The 14,424-nt window shown below is 45.0% G+C and overlaps 4 protein-coding genes across 4 annotated transcripts; 2 read left to right on the forward strand and 2 right to left on the reverse strand.

Moving 5' to 3' along the window:
- Nucleotides 1-98: 98 nt before the first annotated feature.
- Nucleotides 99-4,214, forward strand: AOL_s00110g175 (uncharacterized protein; the record flags this gene model as incomplete). The annotated part of the gene is made up of 8 exons (XM_011126865.1): nucleotides 99-116; nucleotides 211-260; nucleotides 330-649; nucleotides 709-1,044; nucleotides 1,097-2,063; nucleotides 2,116-3,562; nucleotides 3,621-3,890; nucleotides 3,969-4,214. 8 exons carry the CDS (start codon nucleotides 99-101, stop codon nucleotides 4,212-4,214), a joined length of 3,654 nt encoding a protein of 1,217 aa, XP_011125167.1.
- Nucleotides 4,215-4,729: 515 nt separating this feature from the next.
- On the reverse strand, nucleotides 4,730-6,400 carry AOL_s00110g176 (uncharacterized protein; the record flags this gene model as incomplete). The annotated part of the gene is made up of 1 exon (XM_011126866.1): nucleotides 4,730-6,400. The coding sequence occupies one exon, from the start codon at nucleotides 6,398-6,400 to the stop codon at nucleotides 4,730-4,732; it is 1,671 nt and encodes a 556-aa protein (XP_011125168.1).
- A 1,149-nt stretch (nucleotides 6,401-7,549) lies between these two features.
- AOL_s00110g177 (uncharacterized protein) lies at nucleotides 7,550-8,243 on the reverse strand (the record flags this gene model as incomplete). Its single annotated transcript, XM_011126867.1, has 2 exons — nucleotides 7,550-8,012; nucleotides 8,122-8,243. The coding sequence occupies 2 exons, from the start codon at nucleotides 8,241-8,243 to the stop codon at nucleotides 7,550-7,552; spliced, it is 585 nt and encodes a 194-aa protein (XP_011125169.1).
- Nucleotides 8,244-8,993: 750 nt separating this feature from the next.
- Nucleotides 8,994-10,184, forward strand: AOL_s00110g178 (uncharacterized protein; the record flags this gene model as incomplete). Its single annotated transcript, XM_011126868.1, has 4 exons — nucleotides 8,994-9,121; nucleotides 9,184-9,758; nucleotides 9,831-9,948; nucleotides 10,025-10,184. The coding sequence occupies 4 exons, from the start codon at nucleotides 8,994-8,996 to the stop codon at nucleotides 10,182-10,184; spliced, it is 981 nt and encodes a 326-aa protein (XP_011125170.1).
- Nucleotides 10,185-14,424: the final 4,240 nt, after the last annotated feature.

The following is a 14,424-nucleotide window of genomic DNA, read 5'->3' on the forward strand; positions in this document are numbered from 1 at the left end:
AGGAGGATAGAGCTACCAATAGCGACAAGTCTCCCGAGGGAGGGAGCTGTACCATATTTCAGACTTCATCTCAATAATCCGCGACCCGCTTCTCCAACATGCAGAGGTTAACTAAGGTTCGTCCGGGAATCAATTGCTGTAAGAGACGATTAGCAAGTGGGATGGCATGCTGACCGTTGGTCGTGACGTGTTTGGTGGATATATATATAGTTCGAATCCAAGTCCTCAAGGGCGAAGGGTATCGCCTTTCATCCCAAGCGGTCAGTTGTTATATTCGAGGTCGTTTCTATATTCTGTAGAGATAGGCGCTGACTTTAATGATATCGCAGACCATGGATCCTTGTCTCTCTCCATTCTTCAACCATCCAGCTCTGGGATTACCGAATGGGAACCCTTATCGACCGCTTCGAGGAACACGATGGCCCCGTTCGAGGTGTCGATTTCCATAAAACTCAGCCGTTGTTCGTGTCCGGTGGTGATGATTACAAAATCAAGGTGTGGAGTTATCAAACGAGAAGGTGCTTGTTCACGTTGAATGGACATCTTGATTACGTCCGTACTGTCTTTTTCCATCACGAATTGCCTTGGATTGTCAGCAGTAGCGATGATCAGACTATTAGAATATGGAACTGGCAAAACCGTAGTTTGAGTATGTCCGATTTGGGAACCAATGGCGCGTTATTGGACTTCAATGCTGACTGTTGCTAGTTTGCACCATGACCGGGCATAATCATTATACTATGTGCGCCCAGTTTCACCCCAAGGAAGACTTAATTGTCTCTGCATCCCTTGATCAGTCCGTTAGAGTTTGGGATATCTCGGGCCTTCGCAAGAAACATTCGGCCCCAACCTCTATGAGCTTCGAGGACCAGATGTCTCGAAATCAACAACAACAGGCCGATATGTTTGGTAATACCGATGCAGTGGTCAAGTTTGTTCTCGAAGGCCATGATAGGGGTGTTAACTGGGTCGCGTTTCACCCTACCTTGCCACTGATTGTTAGTGCAGGCGACGATAGACTCGTTAAATTGTGGAGGATGAGTGGTACGTAGTTTCCAAACAAGATATCCATGTTATATTACTAACTCCGGAATAGATACAAAGGCGTGGGAGGTTGATACATGTAGAGGGCACTTTCAAAACGCCTCTGCTTGTCTTTTCCACCCTCACCAGGATCTTATACTTTCCGTCGGTGAAGACAAGACGATTAGGGTTTGGGATTTAAATAAGAGGTCGTTGGTGCAGACTTTCAAACGCGAGAACGACAGATATTGGGTCATAGCCGCCCACCCAGAAATCAATTTGTTTGCTGCAGGTCACGACAATGGTGTTATGGTTTTCAAACTCGAGCGTGAACGACCAGCTTACAACCTACACCAAAATAACTTGTTTTTCATTAACAAGGAGAAACACGTCCGAAGTTTTGATTTTACCAAGAATACCGAGAGTTTGTCAATGGTGAGCTTGAAGAAGTTGGGTAGCCCGTGGATTCCACCAAGGACGTTGAGTTATAACCCTGCGGAACGTGCGGTTTTGGTTACATCTGCTGCGGATGGCGGTACCTACGAATTGATTCCTCTGCCCAAAGACTCGACTGGCGCCGTTGAGCCCACGGACTCAAAGCGTGGAACTGGAAACAGCGCTGTATTCGTTGCTAGAAACAGGTTTGCGGTCTTTAGCAGCCAGAATCAACAGATCGATATCAAGGACCTCTCGAACAGCACAACGAAGACCATTAAGCCTCCTGTTTCAATCAACGACATCTATTTCGGTGGAACTGGTTGTTTGCTTCTATGCGCAGCTTCTTCCGTCATTTTATACGATATTCAACAGAAGAAAACTTTGGCTGAGCTACCTGTCAGCGGCGTCAAGTATGTTGTCTGGACTGCTGATGGAACTCAAGCTGCACTCCTTAGCAAACATAACATCGTCATCGTGAACAAGAACCTCGAGCAGCTGAGTTCTCTGCATGAGACTATCAGAATCAAGAGCGCTGCTTGGGACGACTCCGGTGTTCTTCTTTATTCCACCCTCAACCATATTAAATACACACTTCCTAACGGGTAAGTTTACACGAAAGTCAGATTAAATACAACGATTCTAACAACCGCATAGCGATAATGGCATCATCAAAACCCTCGATCAAACTGTTTATCTCGTCAAAGTCAAAGGCAAATCCGTTTATTGCTTGGATAGGGCTGCTAAACCCCGTCAGATCCCCATCGATCCAACCGAATATCGCTTCAAACTCGCTTTGGTTAAGAGGAACTATGAGGAAATGCTCCATATTATTCGAAACTCCAACCTTGTCGGCCAGGCTATCATTTCCTACCTCCAGAAGAAAGGGTACCCCGAAATCGCTCTGCAGTTCGTCCAAGACCCAGCAACAAAGTTTGAACTAGCTCTTGAATGTGGAAACCTCGAGGTCGCTGTTGAAATGTGCAAGGAGCTCGATAGACCACAGCTATGGACAAGACTAGGAACCGAAGCTCTCAATCAAGGCAACCATCAGGTTGTGGAGATGACATACCAGAAGCTAAGGAACTTTGACAAGTTGAGTTTCTTGTACTTGATCACCGGTGACAACGAGAAGCTTAAGCGTATGGGCAAGATTGCCGCACATCGTGGAGACTATATGTCCCGTTTCCAAAACTCCCTGTACCTCGGTGATGTGGCTGAGAGGATAGAACTCTTCAAAGAGATTGATCTATATCCACTGGCATATGTCGCTGCCAAGGCTGCTGGCCTTCACGATGAAGCTCAGGAGATTCTCGATGCCGCAGGGTTAACTGAAGATGAAGTCAAGCTTCCTTCCTCTGGAGCTGCCCTTGCTCCTCTGCGTCCCGTCTCAGAAACCTACAAAGCGAACTGGCCTCTCAAGGCTACTTCTCTCTCGTTCTTCGAAAAGGCAATTCTTGGCCAGCTTGATGATCTAAAGATTGAAGACGAACCTACCCCAGCAACCAACGGATTCGGATTCGAAGAAGAGGATGCCGAAGGTGACAATAAGAGGCCTAATGGTAATCTCATGGAAATTGATGAGGAAGAAGTCGACGCGGCTGGTTGGGACATGGGAGACGATGATCTCAATATTGAGGACGCCCCAGAAAGCTTTGTCGATGTCCAGAGCGGCGATGCTAGTGGCACAGGCGCCTCGGAAGCCGACAGTTGGGTCCGGAATAGTGGTATCGCTGCCGACCATGTCGCCGCTGGTTCGTTTGAGACAGCCATGCAGCTTCTCAATCGCCAAGTCGGCGCCGTTAATTTTGCCCCTCTTAAGCCAAGATTCATGGAGATTTATCAAGCTAGTAGGACATACCTGCCAGCTACTGAGGGCCTCGACCCGTTAGTTAACTACATCAGGAGAAACCCCGATATTACTGATGGAAGGAAGGTTCTGCCCTTCATTCCAAAGGATGTTGAGACGATCCGCACTGGCGATTTGCAGAAGGGTTACGCTTCAATGAAGGCAAATAACCTAGCTGAAGGTGTCATTGCCTTCAAGAACGTTTTACACTCGATTCTGGTCACCGCTGTTGCAAGCAAGGAGGATGTTGAAGATGTAAGTATATCATGCACCTTTTCCTCAAGCAGGCGGAATTTAACAATGCGAATTGCAGGCCAAGCAAATGATCCAATCTGCGACAGAATACATTACAGGCATGTCGATAGAGTTGGAACGAAGAGAGCTACCGGATACCCCTGAGAACATCAAACGTAACCTCGAACTGGCCGCTTACTTCACCAAACCGCAGCTGGAGGGTACACACAGAACTCTAGCGCTATTGGCTGCAATGAAAGCGGCCTATACCAAGAAGAACGTTCTTTTGGCTGGCCACTTCGCCAATAAGGTTCTTGAAATCGGAGGATCAGGCAAGATGCTTGAACAGGTATGTTTCCAGCCCTACACAGCCTTTGGGGCTTTAATAGGAAGCGAATTCCAACTAACTAATCTATTAATTATCTAGGCTCGCAAGATCAAAACTGCTAGCGAACGCAATGCCAGTGATGCCATTGAAATCGAGTACGACCAATATGCTGAATTCGATGTTTGCGCTGGAAGCCACACGCCCATTTACTCCGGCTCGCCCCTGGAACAATGTCCTTTCGACGGCAGCAAGTATCATAGTTCATGGAAGGGTAAAGTTTGCGCTGTTTGTGAGGTTTGCCAGATCGGTGCTCCGGCTAGTGGGCTGCGGCTTTTGGCCGGCTAGTTAACTGGAAGGAGCCATGTTCATACAGGGGCTGTAGTGGTATTTGGAAGAAGGTAGTGGTGAGACTATTTAGCAAGTATCCCGTTTTTTCCGAGTGTAATCTTCTTATTTTTTTCCTCTATTCAAAACTTTTTTTATTTTTTTTCTTCTTGTGACACTTCCTTCCTTTCTGTTTCTCATAACTTGCCGACCCTTGTGGCGGCGGGGTTTGTAAGTTCTTAAACTTGGATGGTGATGCCATTAAAGTTTTGGTGGGTGGTAGGTGTGAAGGGTCTTTTTGGATCTAGAAAAGCAGGGGAGGTAAAAAGAATATATAATCTTTTTTTTTTCAAAATTTGAGTAGCTTACAGGAATCAGTGGAGCAATATCCAAGAGCTATCGAAAGGAAATAAAATGCCAAAGAAAGTACCTATAGCAATACATAGTCTCGTAAAAATCTTTTGGAGGTTTGCGTTTATCTCTCAATTGATAAACCCAGCACACTCGTATACCATCTCGTCGTCAATATGTAATACTTAGAGATATGTTCCCGCTAGAAATGGTTCAGCACCACCTGAGACAGCAGTAGCCCACCCTCTCGTAGATGTTTCGACCCTTCCATATTGAACCTCTTGATCCACAGATCCAGTCATCTCTAGTTGTGCTGCAAGCTTTCTGAAAGCGTGGGCCTTTGGTAGCGAATGTGCTTCCGGTATTAACTTCTTATGAGCAAGCGTTCCGGCACATATAACCCACATCGCTGCTACCATGCCAAAGGATGCCGCAAGTGCACAAACTGCAGCTATCCAATAATTGTTTGGCAGCAAGGCAAGTTGTCCGTAATACGCCATCAAGATAGCCCATCCAACGGCAGTGACTGTGGCCCTCGTTTGGAAAGCACTGATCCACTTGGTTATTCTCCCCCTCAATCCCCCAGGTGAGAAAAATCGAAAACTAGAAAGGTTCCACCAGTTATTTGCGACGAGAAGGGATTCAACAAATGTGAGGTTTGTCCTGTTGCTAGATATGCAACTCCAGCGGACGATATGAAGGATGGTTTCTGCGAATGCTCCGAGGAATAAACCGTATATCTGGAGGAGGATAGAGAGAAGGAGTTTGTTTCCGATATTGCCGAATTCCAATTTGATGGGAAAATCGGTCCTGATATATTGAGACACCAAGAGAATGTAGATTAAATACGCAGTGATGAGAGAAAATAGGAAAGGTAATAGAGGACTGGTGAAGAAGTTTGTGGAAGTAAAGAATAGCTTCGTCTCCTGTTCAAGCTGCTTTTGCTGGTGACTGGTTACGGCCGGCTCATGTTCTCCAGAGGCTAATGTAAATTGAGCCACCGATGCTCCTTGGATGTTAACAATTTGCAAGGAGTATTTTGGACTGTCACCCTTTAAGGCTTTCAGGATCGATGATGTGTCGACGGTTCCCCCGGAGTCGCGTAAGGGTTTGAGGCATGGCCGCAGGGCTAGGGACAGTCCAAGGGCGGTGTTTGGAGGGATAGTGCTACCGCGTCGGATAAAAATGATCGAGATTATAGTAATTAAGGATTGGATGACGACGAGCAGCAGCAGCCCTCCAACAACATAGCCCCAGTTAATTCTAGAAGTGTATAATCTGGTATCCTCGGCAAAGCCCAGTACCTCATACGAGGATGCTAGAAAAGCAAGGCCAACTCGAGACCCAGTCCGCGTGAGGAGAAGATATAGCGAAAGAAGCCTCGCCCTATTCGGCCCCATCACAAGGTTTTTGATAGACTGAAACCCGCTATCACCATCAAGTATCTTTTGAATCTCTTCCAACGTGAAGGAATGGTTATTCAAAAGCGACCATTTGACAATCCAAAGAAACTCTCCATCCGTCGCACCAATCGTTGTTCCCGCACTAACAGAGATATACATCGTGATAAGTCCAACCAATTGTAACCTTAGAAAACTGACTTCACCATTATATAGAATGACAGCCAATGCTATTATTCCAACAATGTACATCCAAACGCATGTGAAGCCTATACTAAACCCGACGAATTTGAGGATTCCTTCGTAGGTCATTTGCGCGGGGATCCGAATGTAAGGGAGCCACCATTGAAAAGTTTCTGTGGAAGCGCGGTAGTTCCACCATAGCGAAGCAAGACTTGGGGGGATGTATTCAGCCCCTTCTGGCGGTGCTTTTTTGCGGCCGAAGAAAAATACCATTGTATGTGAATAGTTAAGTGCCTCTGTGGAATTTCTGATAGGTAGAGTTTTGTGGAGACTTGTTTTTGACTTGTTAAGGGTCCGAGTAGACAGGCGAGAAGGTAATAATTAATATTAATACCCCGCTGATAAACCCTTGGTCTCGGAACTCCTTGATTTTATGATTGGAACGATATGATATGATAGCTCTGCCGTTACTTTTGTATGGATATGTTACAGAGGGTGCCTTATTGCTTAAGCAATCACGTAGCCTTGTTTCTTCACATGGAATACATATTAATATCTGAACAGGTCATCACCGTTTTTGTTTTCTAACCATAGCAATTGTCCACTGTTTGAGCTACGAGACTTAGCAAATATTAAAATGATACATTTCCGACGATTGGTTGAATCCTTGTTTGTAATCGGGGAACTTGCAGTGAAAGAGTCCTTTTTAACCTATTCTGGCATCGAGGATGCGGGCTTCCAGAAAACCCCCTAGGCCTTTCTTTCTTTTTTGGGCAATATATGTGGATGTATTGGTCATATAGTCTGCTGGTTCTTTTGCTGCCTGGTCTGTGCTGGGCAGATGCTGGGGTATGGGCACTTGAGCTAGCATTAAAGTCTTTTTTTGGATCTTTCGTGTGATAGAGAACCTTGAAGACGAAGTAAAGTTGGCCAATCTAGGTTATCCTGTACTACCTAGTAGCGGTACGTTACACAACTCCTCGAAACTGCTGGAAATTCTGATTTCCAGGATTAAATTCCGTCGAAAACGAGTAGCCTCAGGGATTGATCAACGCTTAACGTAAGGCCAACGATACGATGCGCATTCCTCGTTAAGAATGCAAGTAAAAATTGTAAACTGTTCTTTACTAAAATTGGGCTTAACTTTTTTTCCTTTCTAATGTTGCACATGGAGCTCCACCAGACTACTTTTTAATCTAGCAAGCAATGCTAACAAGTTCCATGGCACCGTGGAGTTCTATGTACAAAATTGACGCATAAAGAGTACCCACAGAAAGAAGTATATACAGTATTTCTAAAGGCTGAGTATTCTATCAAAGTACAATTGCCTGCAGAAGTGTGGAGATAGACAAGTGGCCAGACCAAAGCTCTATATGTACGGATGGGAGTATCTAATCTAAGAACGACACCAACGCCTCATGCTCAATCACATCTACCATCCTTCCATCCATCTTTCCAGCGCTGCTTCCAAAGATTACAATCAAACTCCTGTTTCCCCAGTTTTCTATTGACTTCATTATGCGCCTTACACATCCACCGTCCGAAGTCTTCTTGAGTATCCAGCTTCGGCGAGTTATCCGGTTGCTTCATCCATGCTGTAAAATCATCCGCACAGACCCAACAGGGGTATACACGTCCCAATATTGATAAAAATGTTTGCATATCAGATTTTTGAGACTGCGTGGGTTCTTTAGGATATGTCGCCGTTACTGAATGAAGAAAAGTCCATGTGGAACGGCCAAGTTGTTCCACATCTGGGGGGCAATCAGAGCGGTCTACAGGGGGTGGACCAATCGCAGCAGCCAGAGGTGAGGCTTTTCCCTTGCCGCTTGTGAGCATACGGGATAGATTTGTCATATCGCGAGCTGAATTGCATGTACGACATCTAGAAAATGCATGTTAGATTTCGATCTGGAATTCACTTGTCCCACGAGGTTTCAAGATTGCAGGGTCCCGGAAGGGGTGTGGTATTTTGTGTGTTGTGGGCGACGTACGGTTTTCCATCCGGACCGAGAACAATGCCGGACTTTGAGGTTGTTCCCTTGTGCGCTGGGGGATGTGGAAGATGAGAGGTCTCCGAGGACGGCTGATTGTCAGCAGAATCGGAAACCGTCATCTTGGGCAATCTATTGTTCTGAATATTGTCTTTTCTACGTGCTCTTGATAGAGAAAGGCAGTGGGTTCCGCGTATCTCTTGAAGCTTTTCAATTTTGCAGTAGGAGTTTTCGCAAGCTTAGAAATCAAAGCTTTTTCTATTATGCCGAAATTTTGCAACAAGGAGTTTTGCGTTGTTAGTTTATCGATACCCTCGGATGACGTTGGTTTCAATTCGAACAATAGAAACGATCGAATCATACTAATTATAAGAAGTTCGGCTTTGAAAGTTTAGTTAACAAATCTTAAATTCCATACATGCCGAAGTCTATATGAATATAATGGCGTCTGGTCCCGAGACTATGATTATAATAAATTGTTCACGCTTCTGAACGTATTCCAGTAATACTAATAATTACCCTAGTCTCGGTTGGTCGGGGTTTTAGCGGCCGGCGGTTTGGGCGGCCTGCTAGTGCTAGGATAACAATCGATGACCGCAATATATGCGGCCTAGCTGGTCTACAGGGATAAGCTCGGGCACAAGTATAAATTACGCTAAGGTTGGCCGTTTCTTGAGACAAATATTAATCTTAGATCGCATTGCATTGACTACAGCATCACGGGTTTCGAACGTTTCTTGGTCAAAGACAGAGTTTGTGTAACCACTGTTCCCAAACCCCGCAATTAGTACTGTACAATAAGCTCCACCAACCCCACACGGCACTGGAACCAGAGTTTTCCCCTGCACGATTGTTCGAAAGGGATTCTAGAAATGGCGACAGCAGCAACATTAAACCCGTCGACTGCGGAGTCTACGGCTGACGCAGGACCATGGGCAGCCTTGAAAGGAAAAATAAAATCCCATTACGATCTTCTCTCCGAGTACTATTATTCTTTATGGTAAGAACTTACCAATATTTCATTAAATTTCCCGAATTGAACCAACAATACCGCCATAACAGGGGTGAGCATATTCATCACGGGTACTTCCTTGATGACCCGACAGATACCAAAGAGGCTGCCCAGCGCCGCCTCATTTCTCTATTACTTGAGCGGTCAAACGTGCCCGCCGGTTCAAGGGTCCTCGACGTCGGGTGCGGCGTCGGGGGTACTTCTCGTCAATTGGCACGCGAGCACTCATGCAGTGTTACAGGAGTGACCATCAGCGGCAAGCAAGTCGAGATTGCAAAGCGATTGTCCAACGATGAGGCAGTCAAAATATCTAAGGAGGCTCCCGACTCTCTAGAGGGTTTAGAAGAGGAATGGATCTCACTCCCGCCTGGTAAAGTTCAGTTCATTGAACTAGATGCGGAGAAAATGGGCGAGTATTTCGATGGAACCGAGGGAAAAGAGGGAGATTACGATGCTGTTTGGATATCCGAGGCTATGAGCCATTTGCCGCACAAGCAGCTATTTTTCGATAATGCTTTTAAGCTGTTAAAGAGTGGAGGGAGTGGAAAACTGGTTGTCGCTGATTGGTTTAAGGCGGAAGGTTTGGATGATAAACAGATGGAAGATGATATTAAGCCGATTGAAGGTAAAACCATAAAATTAACATCGCTAACTTCAGTTCTAAAATGGAAGAACTGACGGAATTTCTGGCACCTAGCTGGTATGCTTCTACCTCCATTATGCACGATGTCCGAGTATGTCGAACATGCTAAAGAGGCAGGCTTTAAAGTCTACTCGGAGCCTTTCGATATCAGTGAAAATGTAAAGAAAACGTGGTAAGTCATTCCAGCTGAAGATTATTTTATCTTAAACCGAATGATATCGATACTGACGTTATTGAACAATTTGTAGGGATATTTCACTATCGCTAATTCAAAATCCATCCCTTTGGATGTTAGCTATTGCAGCAGGTAGGGATATAATATCGTTTTTGAGGGCTTTCCAAGCTATGAGGCGGGGGTATAACAATAAGACGTTTAAGTATGCTGTTATCGCGTTCGAGAAGGCTTGATAATGTCATTGAGAAACGGAGGGAAATGAATCCGTTGTAGATAATTAATAATACTATTACGGTGCAATTCGTGAACATGCATACAGAGGTTTCCGAGCAATGGCATATGACCCAGGAATTCAGGATATCAAAGCTGCTCCGTGGATCCAATTGCAAATGTACAAAAGACGATGAGACATCCTAGATATATAGTTCGGCTAGTCCAAACAATGGAACTAAACCCATTAATTGTATGAAAGTACAACATATATTAATATGAGGTTGAGATAGATAAGTAGTATAATGTAGACATCTTGTCTACTTTGACGCCGGAATCTGACGATTGGAGTCAAGCTTCAGGGCACACAAATTCAACAAACCGCCATTCTATTGTCTTGCAATGGGGTCTTGGTAAACTTCAATCTGCCCATCGACCATGGTCACGCGTCGCTTTCGGAAAACTATTGTCTAAGATGCCTAGAATGTTCAATTCCCGCGTGAATCCTTCATGCATACTTAAAATCCCTTCGATCATGCACTGCAAGTCGTGATACATACCGGCCTTTTGTGTGTGCGTTTACATCTACGGATCTTGTTACGTTCTTACCTCCCGCTCCCCTGATATGATGGAACGGAAGATGAGTGGGGAAGAAAGAGAGAGAGAGAGCGGAGGAATGCTGTAATATATACTTAGATAGAGATCAACAGGAGATCTCTAACATGATACTTATACAGTTATGGGAGTAGTTTGATAAGCTTTTGCCACAATTTATCTTCACATTATAGCCCTCTTCCAGTCTCAAGGCCAATGCCAGCGTGCCGTGTAACCATAAGTGGCGTAGAAACTCGTAAAATATGTACACATAGAAGTCTTGATAGGGCCATAGAGATGATAGCACCAACTTTATCCTACGTCTTCGAACAAATGTTTGTTGGCTATCACCTAAGACGAATAATTCTCGACATACGCCACTTGGTGGACACCAAACTAATTGAAATTCGCCGGTCTCGTAACCAAAATTCGCCTTTTGGTGGCCTCGAGACCTCTATCAACGCATGAATATGCATCATACCACTTCGCTACCCGAATACACCCGAGAATCCTCCATGCATTTCAGTTGCAGAGAGTGCTACTTGTAGATTGATTGGATGTTGTTTACCCACCACAGTGTTTAATCCATCATGTGAAACATATATGGCTGAATCGTAAGATGGCGCAGTACGCGACGATTAGAAATCAAACACACCATACGCATACACATACACTCGCGAAACTTTATATTAGGCCAATCGCCCCATGCTCATACATAGTTCTACCGCGTTTACATCGATAGTCGGAGCATACTAACTCTTCACCTGTGTTGTTAGAGCAAACTACAACAGTCTCCAGGAGCACATAGAAACCTCTCAACAACATAATTCAAAATCTGCTTTTTTTTTTGAAGCAGTGGCGAGGCCGAGGGAGGCAATAGTCAAGTAAGATGCCCCACAGCATGCTTTAAAACGTAAAGGCATGCGTATAGCTAGCTAGCTGGATCCCGAAACGACCATACATATCTGATCTAGTTCTGAGGGCTTCCCACCCCTATTGATCTATACAAATCGATTCATGTATGTATTCGCAGTGAAAAGATACTCGAAGTATCTTGCAATCTTGCCCCAAGGCCAGACTAGTCACAGCCCGCCACCTCGAGGCCTAGATAACGAGTCTATCTGCATCGAATCAATTCCTTTGTCGTCCCGAGACTAGTTAATCTCTACAACGATAGATACTAGGTACTTATTATATTAGCTCATAAGGTCGATTAATCTTCTACCATAGCTTTCATTTCATATTGTCGCCCACAGAACACAAGGTGGGCAACGCTCTCCTCATGATCGATGATCATGATCAAATAAATCCATCAGAGGTAGAGCCGATGATATGTCCAAGCAGCATAGGGTAGTAGAGCAACCTTAATCCGAATTTTATGGCTCCCAGTTGCAAGATACCTCCAATCCAGAGGCTACGATACCGCTGTATACGTACCGGGAGAGATAAATTATATATATATATCTAGGTCTCTATATAGTATACTGCCTTACCCGCGTAACCCCAGGCCACGCCGTCAAATCGATTTGAGGAACTCGAGGTTTCTATACTACTGGGAATGAGACTAACTATTAGTATAGTCTGGAGTATATATTTATTCAAATCTTTAAACTTAAGAATATGGACTGACTTTTATATAGGAGTTCAAATTATTGCTCGGCCACATGCTTGGCGCCTTTAAATTTATAAATTCGAATTCTTATGCTAGAAATTTCGAAACCCAGCAACGAACATAATCTCGCGTCCCAGGGCCGGTCAGCCACAACTGTTTACCAATGCATATATTGGAGAAGATGAAGATGACATAAGTGGGTATATGTTTCCAAGTCAATTGTTTTGTTTACATCTTCATCTCCATGCTTAGCCACTTTACCTGCTAATACGATCCCTACACAGGAAGAGAAGAAGGTTTACGACGTAATATCGATGATAACACGGATGTTAGTTCTGGCCCTGCTACTTCGAGTAGCTGGCCTATTGGTGGGACGTCTTGAGCTTCCAAGGCGGTGCCAGTGAGGCAGATGGGAGCGATTTACCGAGTAAAATAACCTTCTTTTAAACATTACTGCGCTCTGAGCCACCGCGTAAGGTTGGAAATCAACATCCCATGAGCAGCACCCACCATTGCTCCCGTACGTGTCTACCTACCCTTCTCTACGATCAACTCTTTACTAATATTGCATTTTTTTTTAGAGGCTTGAACCTAAATGTGACGAGCCTCGGAAGCTCTGGAAAAGATGGTCGTCATCGGATGCTACCTCTAAGAAATGCTGGTGCTGGTGCTGGAAGGACGTGGATTAGATCGGGGCTCGGGATGAAGATATATCCCAGCCCACTTATCTACTACAAACATACTCGCCATGAATATCTACTATCAACCATGATGAAGGAGGTGCCTAGGAAACACCTGAGTACCGACCACATTTTAAGACTTTGGGATATCAACCAGCCGTTGTGGTATTGATATCTCCCGGGCGCCCGGGATATTTCCTAGACGTTGCGGGATTGATATCTCCCACACGTTACGTTACTGATACGTATAAGTATCTTAAACGTACACCTCGGCAACCATCTCAATGTCGAACATGGCCTCCGGGGCCTCCCCGATTATTTAGGGCTGATATCTCCCTGATATCTGGGATATTTCTCAGATGTCTCGGGATTGATATCTCCCTGATATCGCAGGCCCAGCGGCATATATGGCACACCGATCCAGCGAGTCGAAAAAGTTGTGAGAGAACAAATGGGCACAAAAATTGCCGTCGCGAGTTATTTGTCTCGTCTTGTAGACACGGTCCACTTCCGTTGCATTGAAGCCGGTACGTCTACGCGAAAATCATAAAAGTTTCTTACTCGTGGAAAGGACTCGCTGACGCTAAAGTTTACATAGCTAACTGAGCTAGTGCGGACTGTCTAATATTTTTGACTCATGGAGGCCGGCCCCGGCCTGCCTCCATCTGGGTCTGGGTCTCGAGGCTCTGAGGAGCGGAGACCCATACGATGGGCTATCCAAATCTTGCTGGGAGTCTCAGAGCTGATTTTCGAACCGGTTACACTTATGCAAGAACATGTTTATAATGTTCAGTTACATTCATTATGAAATATGTGCATCAATAGTCAGAATAGCTTAACGAGCTCGAGCAATCCACTCTGCTCTCATAAAAAAACCGAAATAGCTTCTAATACTCTTGGAAATTTGGAGGAGAGTCCCTCTTTGCTGTGTGGATCGAGAATAGAATCGAATTCCCAGATGTCGACTTATATTATGTCCGGGAGGGACCCCTGGACAGCAAATTACTGTGTATGGTACACACTAGAATACAATGTAACGAGGATCACGATACATGCATACCTTACGCGAACTTGAACCGCCTCGTGGAAATATCTGGGGCCAAAACAGAAAGTAAATAGCCATCTTTGTCGTAAATACCATAGAAATGTCGAAAGCGCAGGAGCAATCGAGCTTTACGCGCAGCTGCGGCATTTCGTCACATTGGATCGAATGCGTTGTTTGTTTTCATTTTCCCCAGAAATTCTGCCATCCAATTCGATCCCACCGCTTCCTCTCATCCGCTTCCTTCTCACGTCATTTCACCACCCTCATCGCTCACTAACCTCCTTCCACTAACATCACCAATTCCATCTCGACCTCATCACGACTCTGTCTGC

Source organism: Orbilia oligospora, assembly GCF_000225545.1.
Source record: "Orbilia oligospora ATCC 24927 unplaced genomic scaffold scaffold00110, whole genome shotgun sequence".
Classification (NCBI taxonomy): domain Eukaryota; kingdom Fungi; phylum Ascomycota; class Orbiliomycetes; order Orbiliales; family Orbiliaceae; genus Orbilia; species Orbilia oligospora.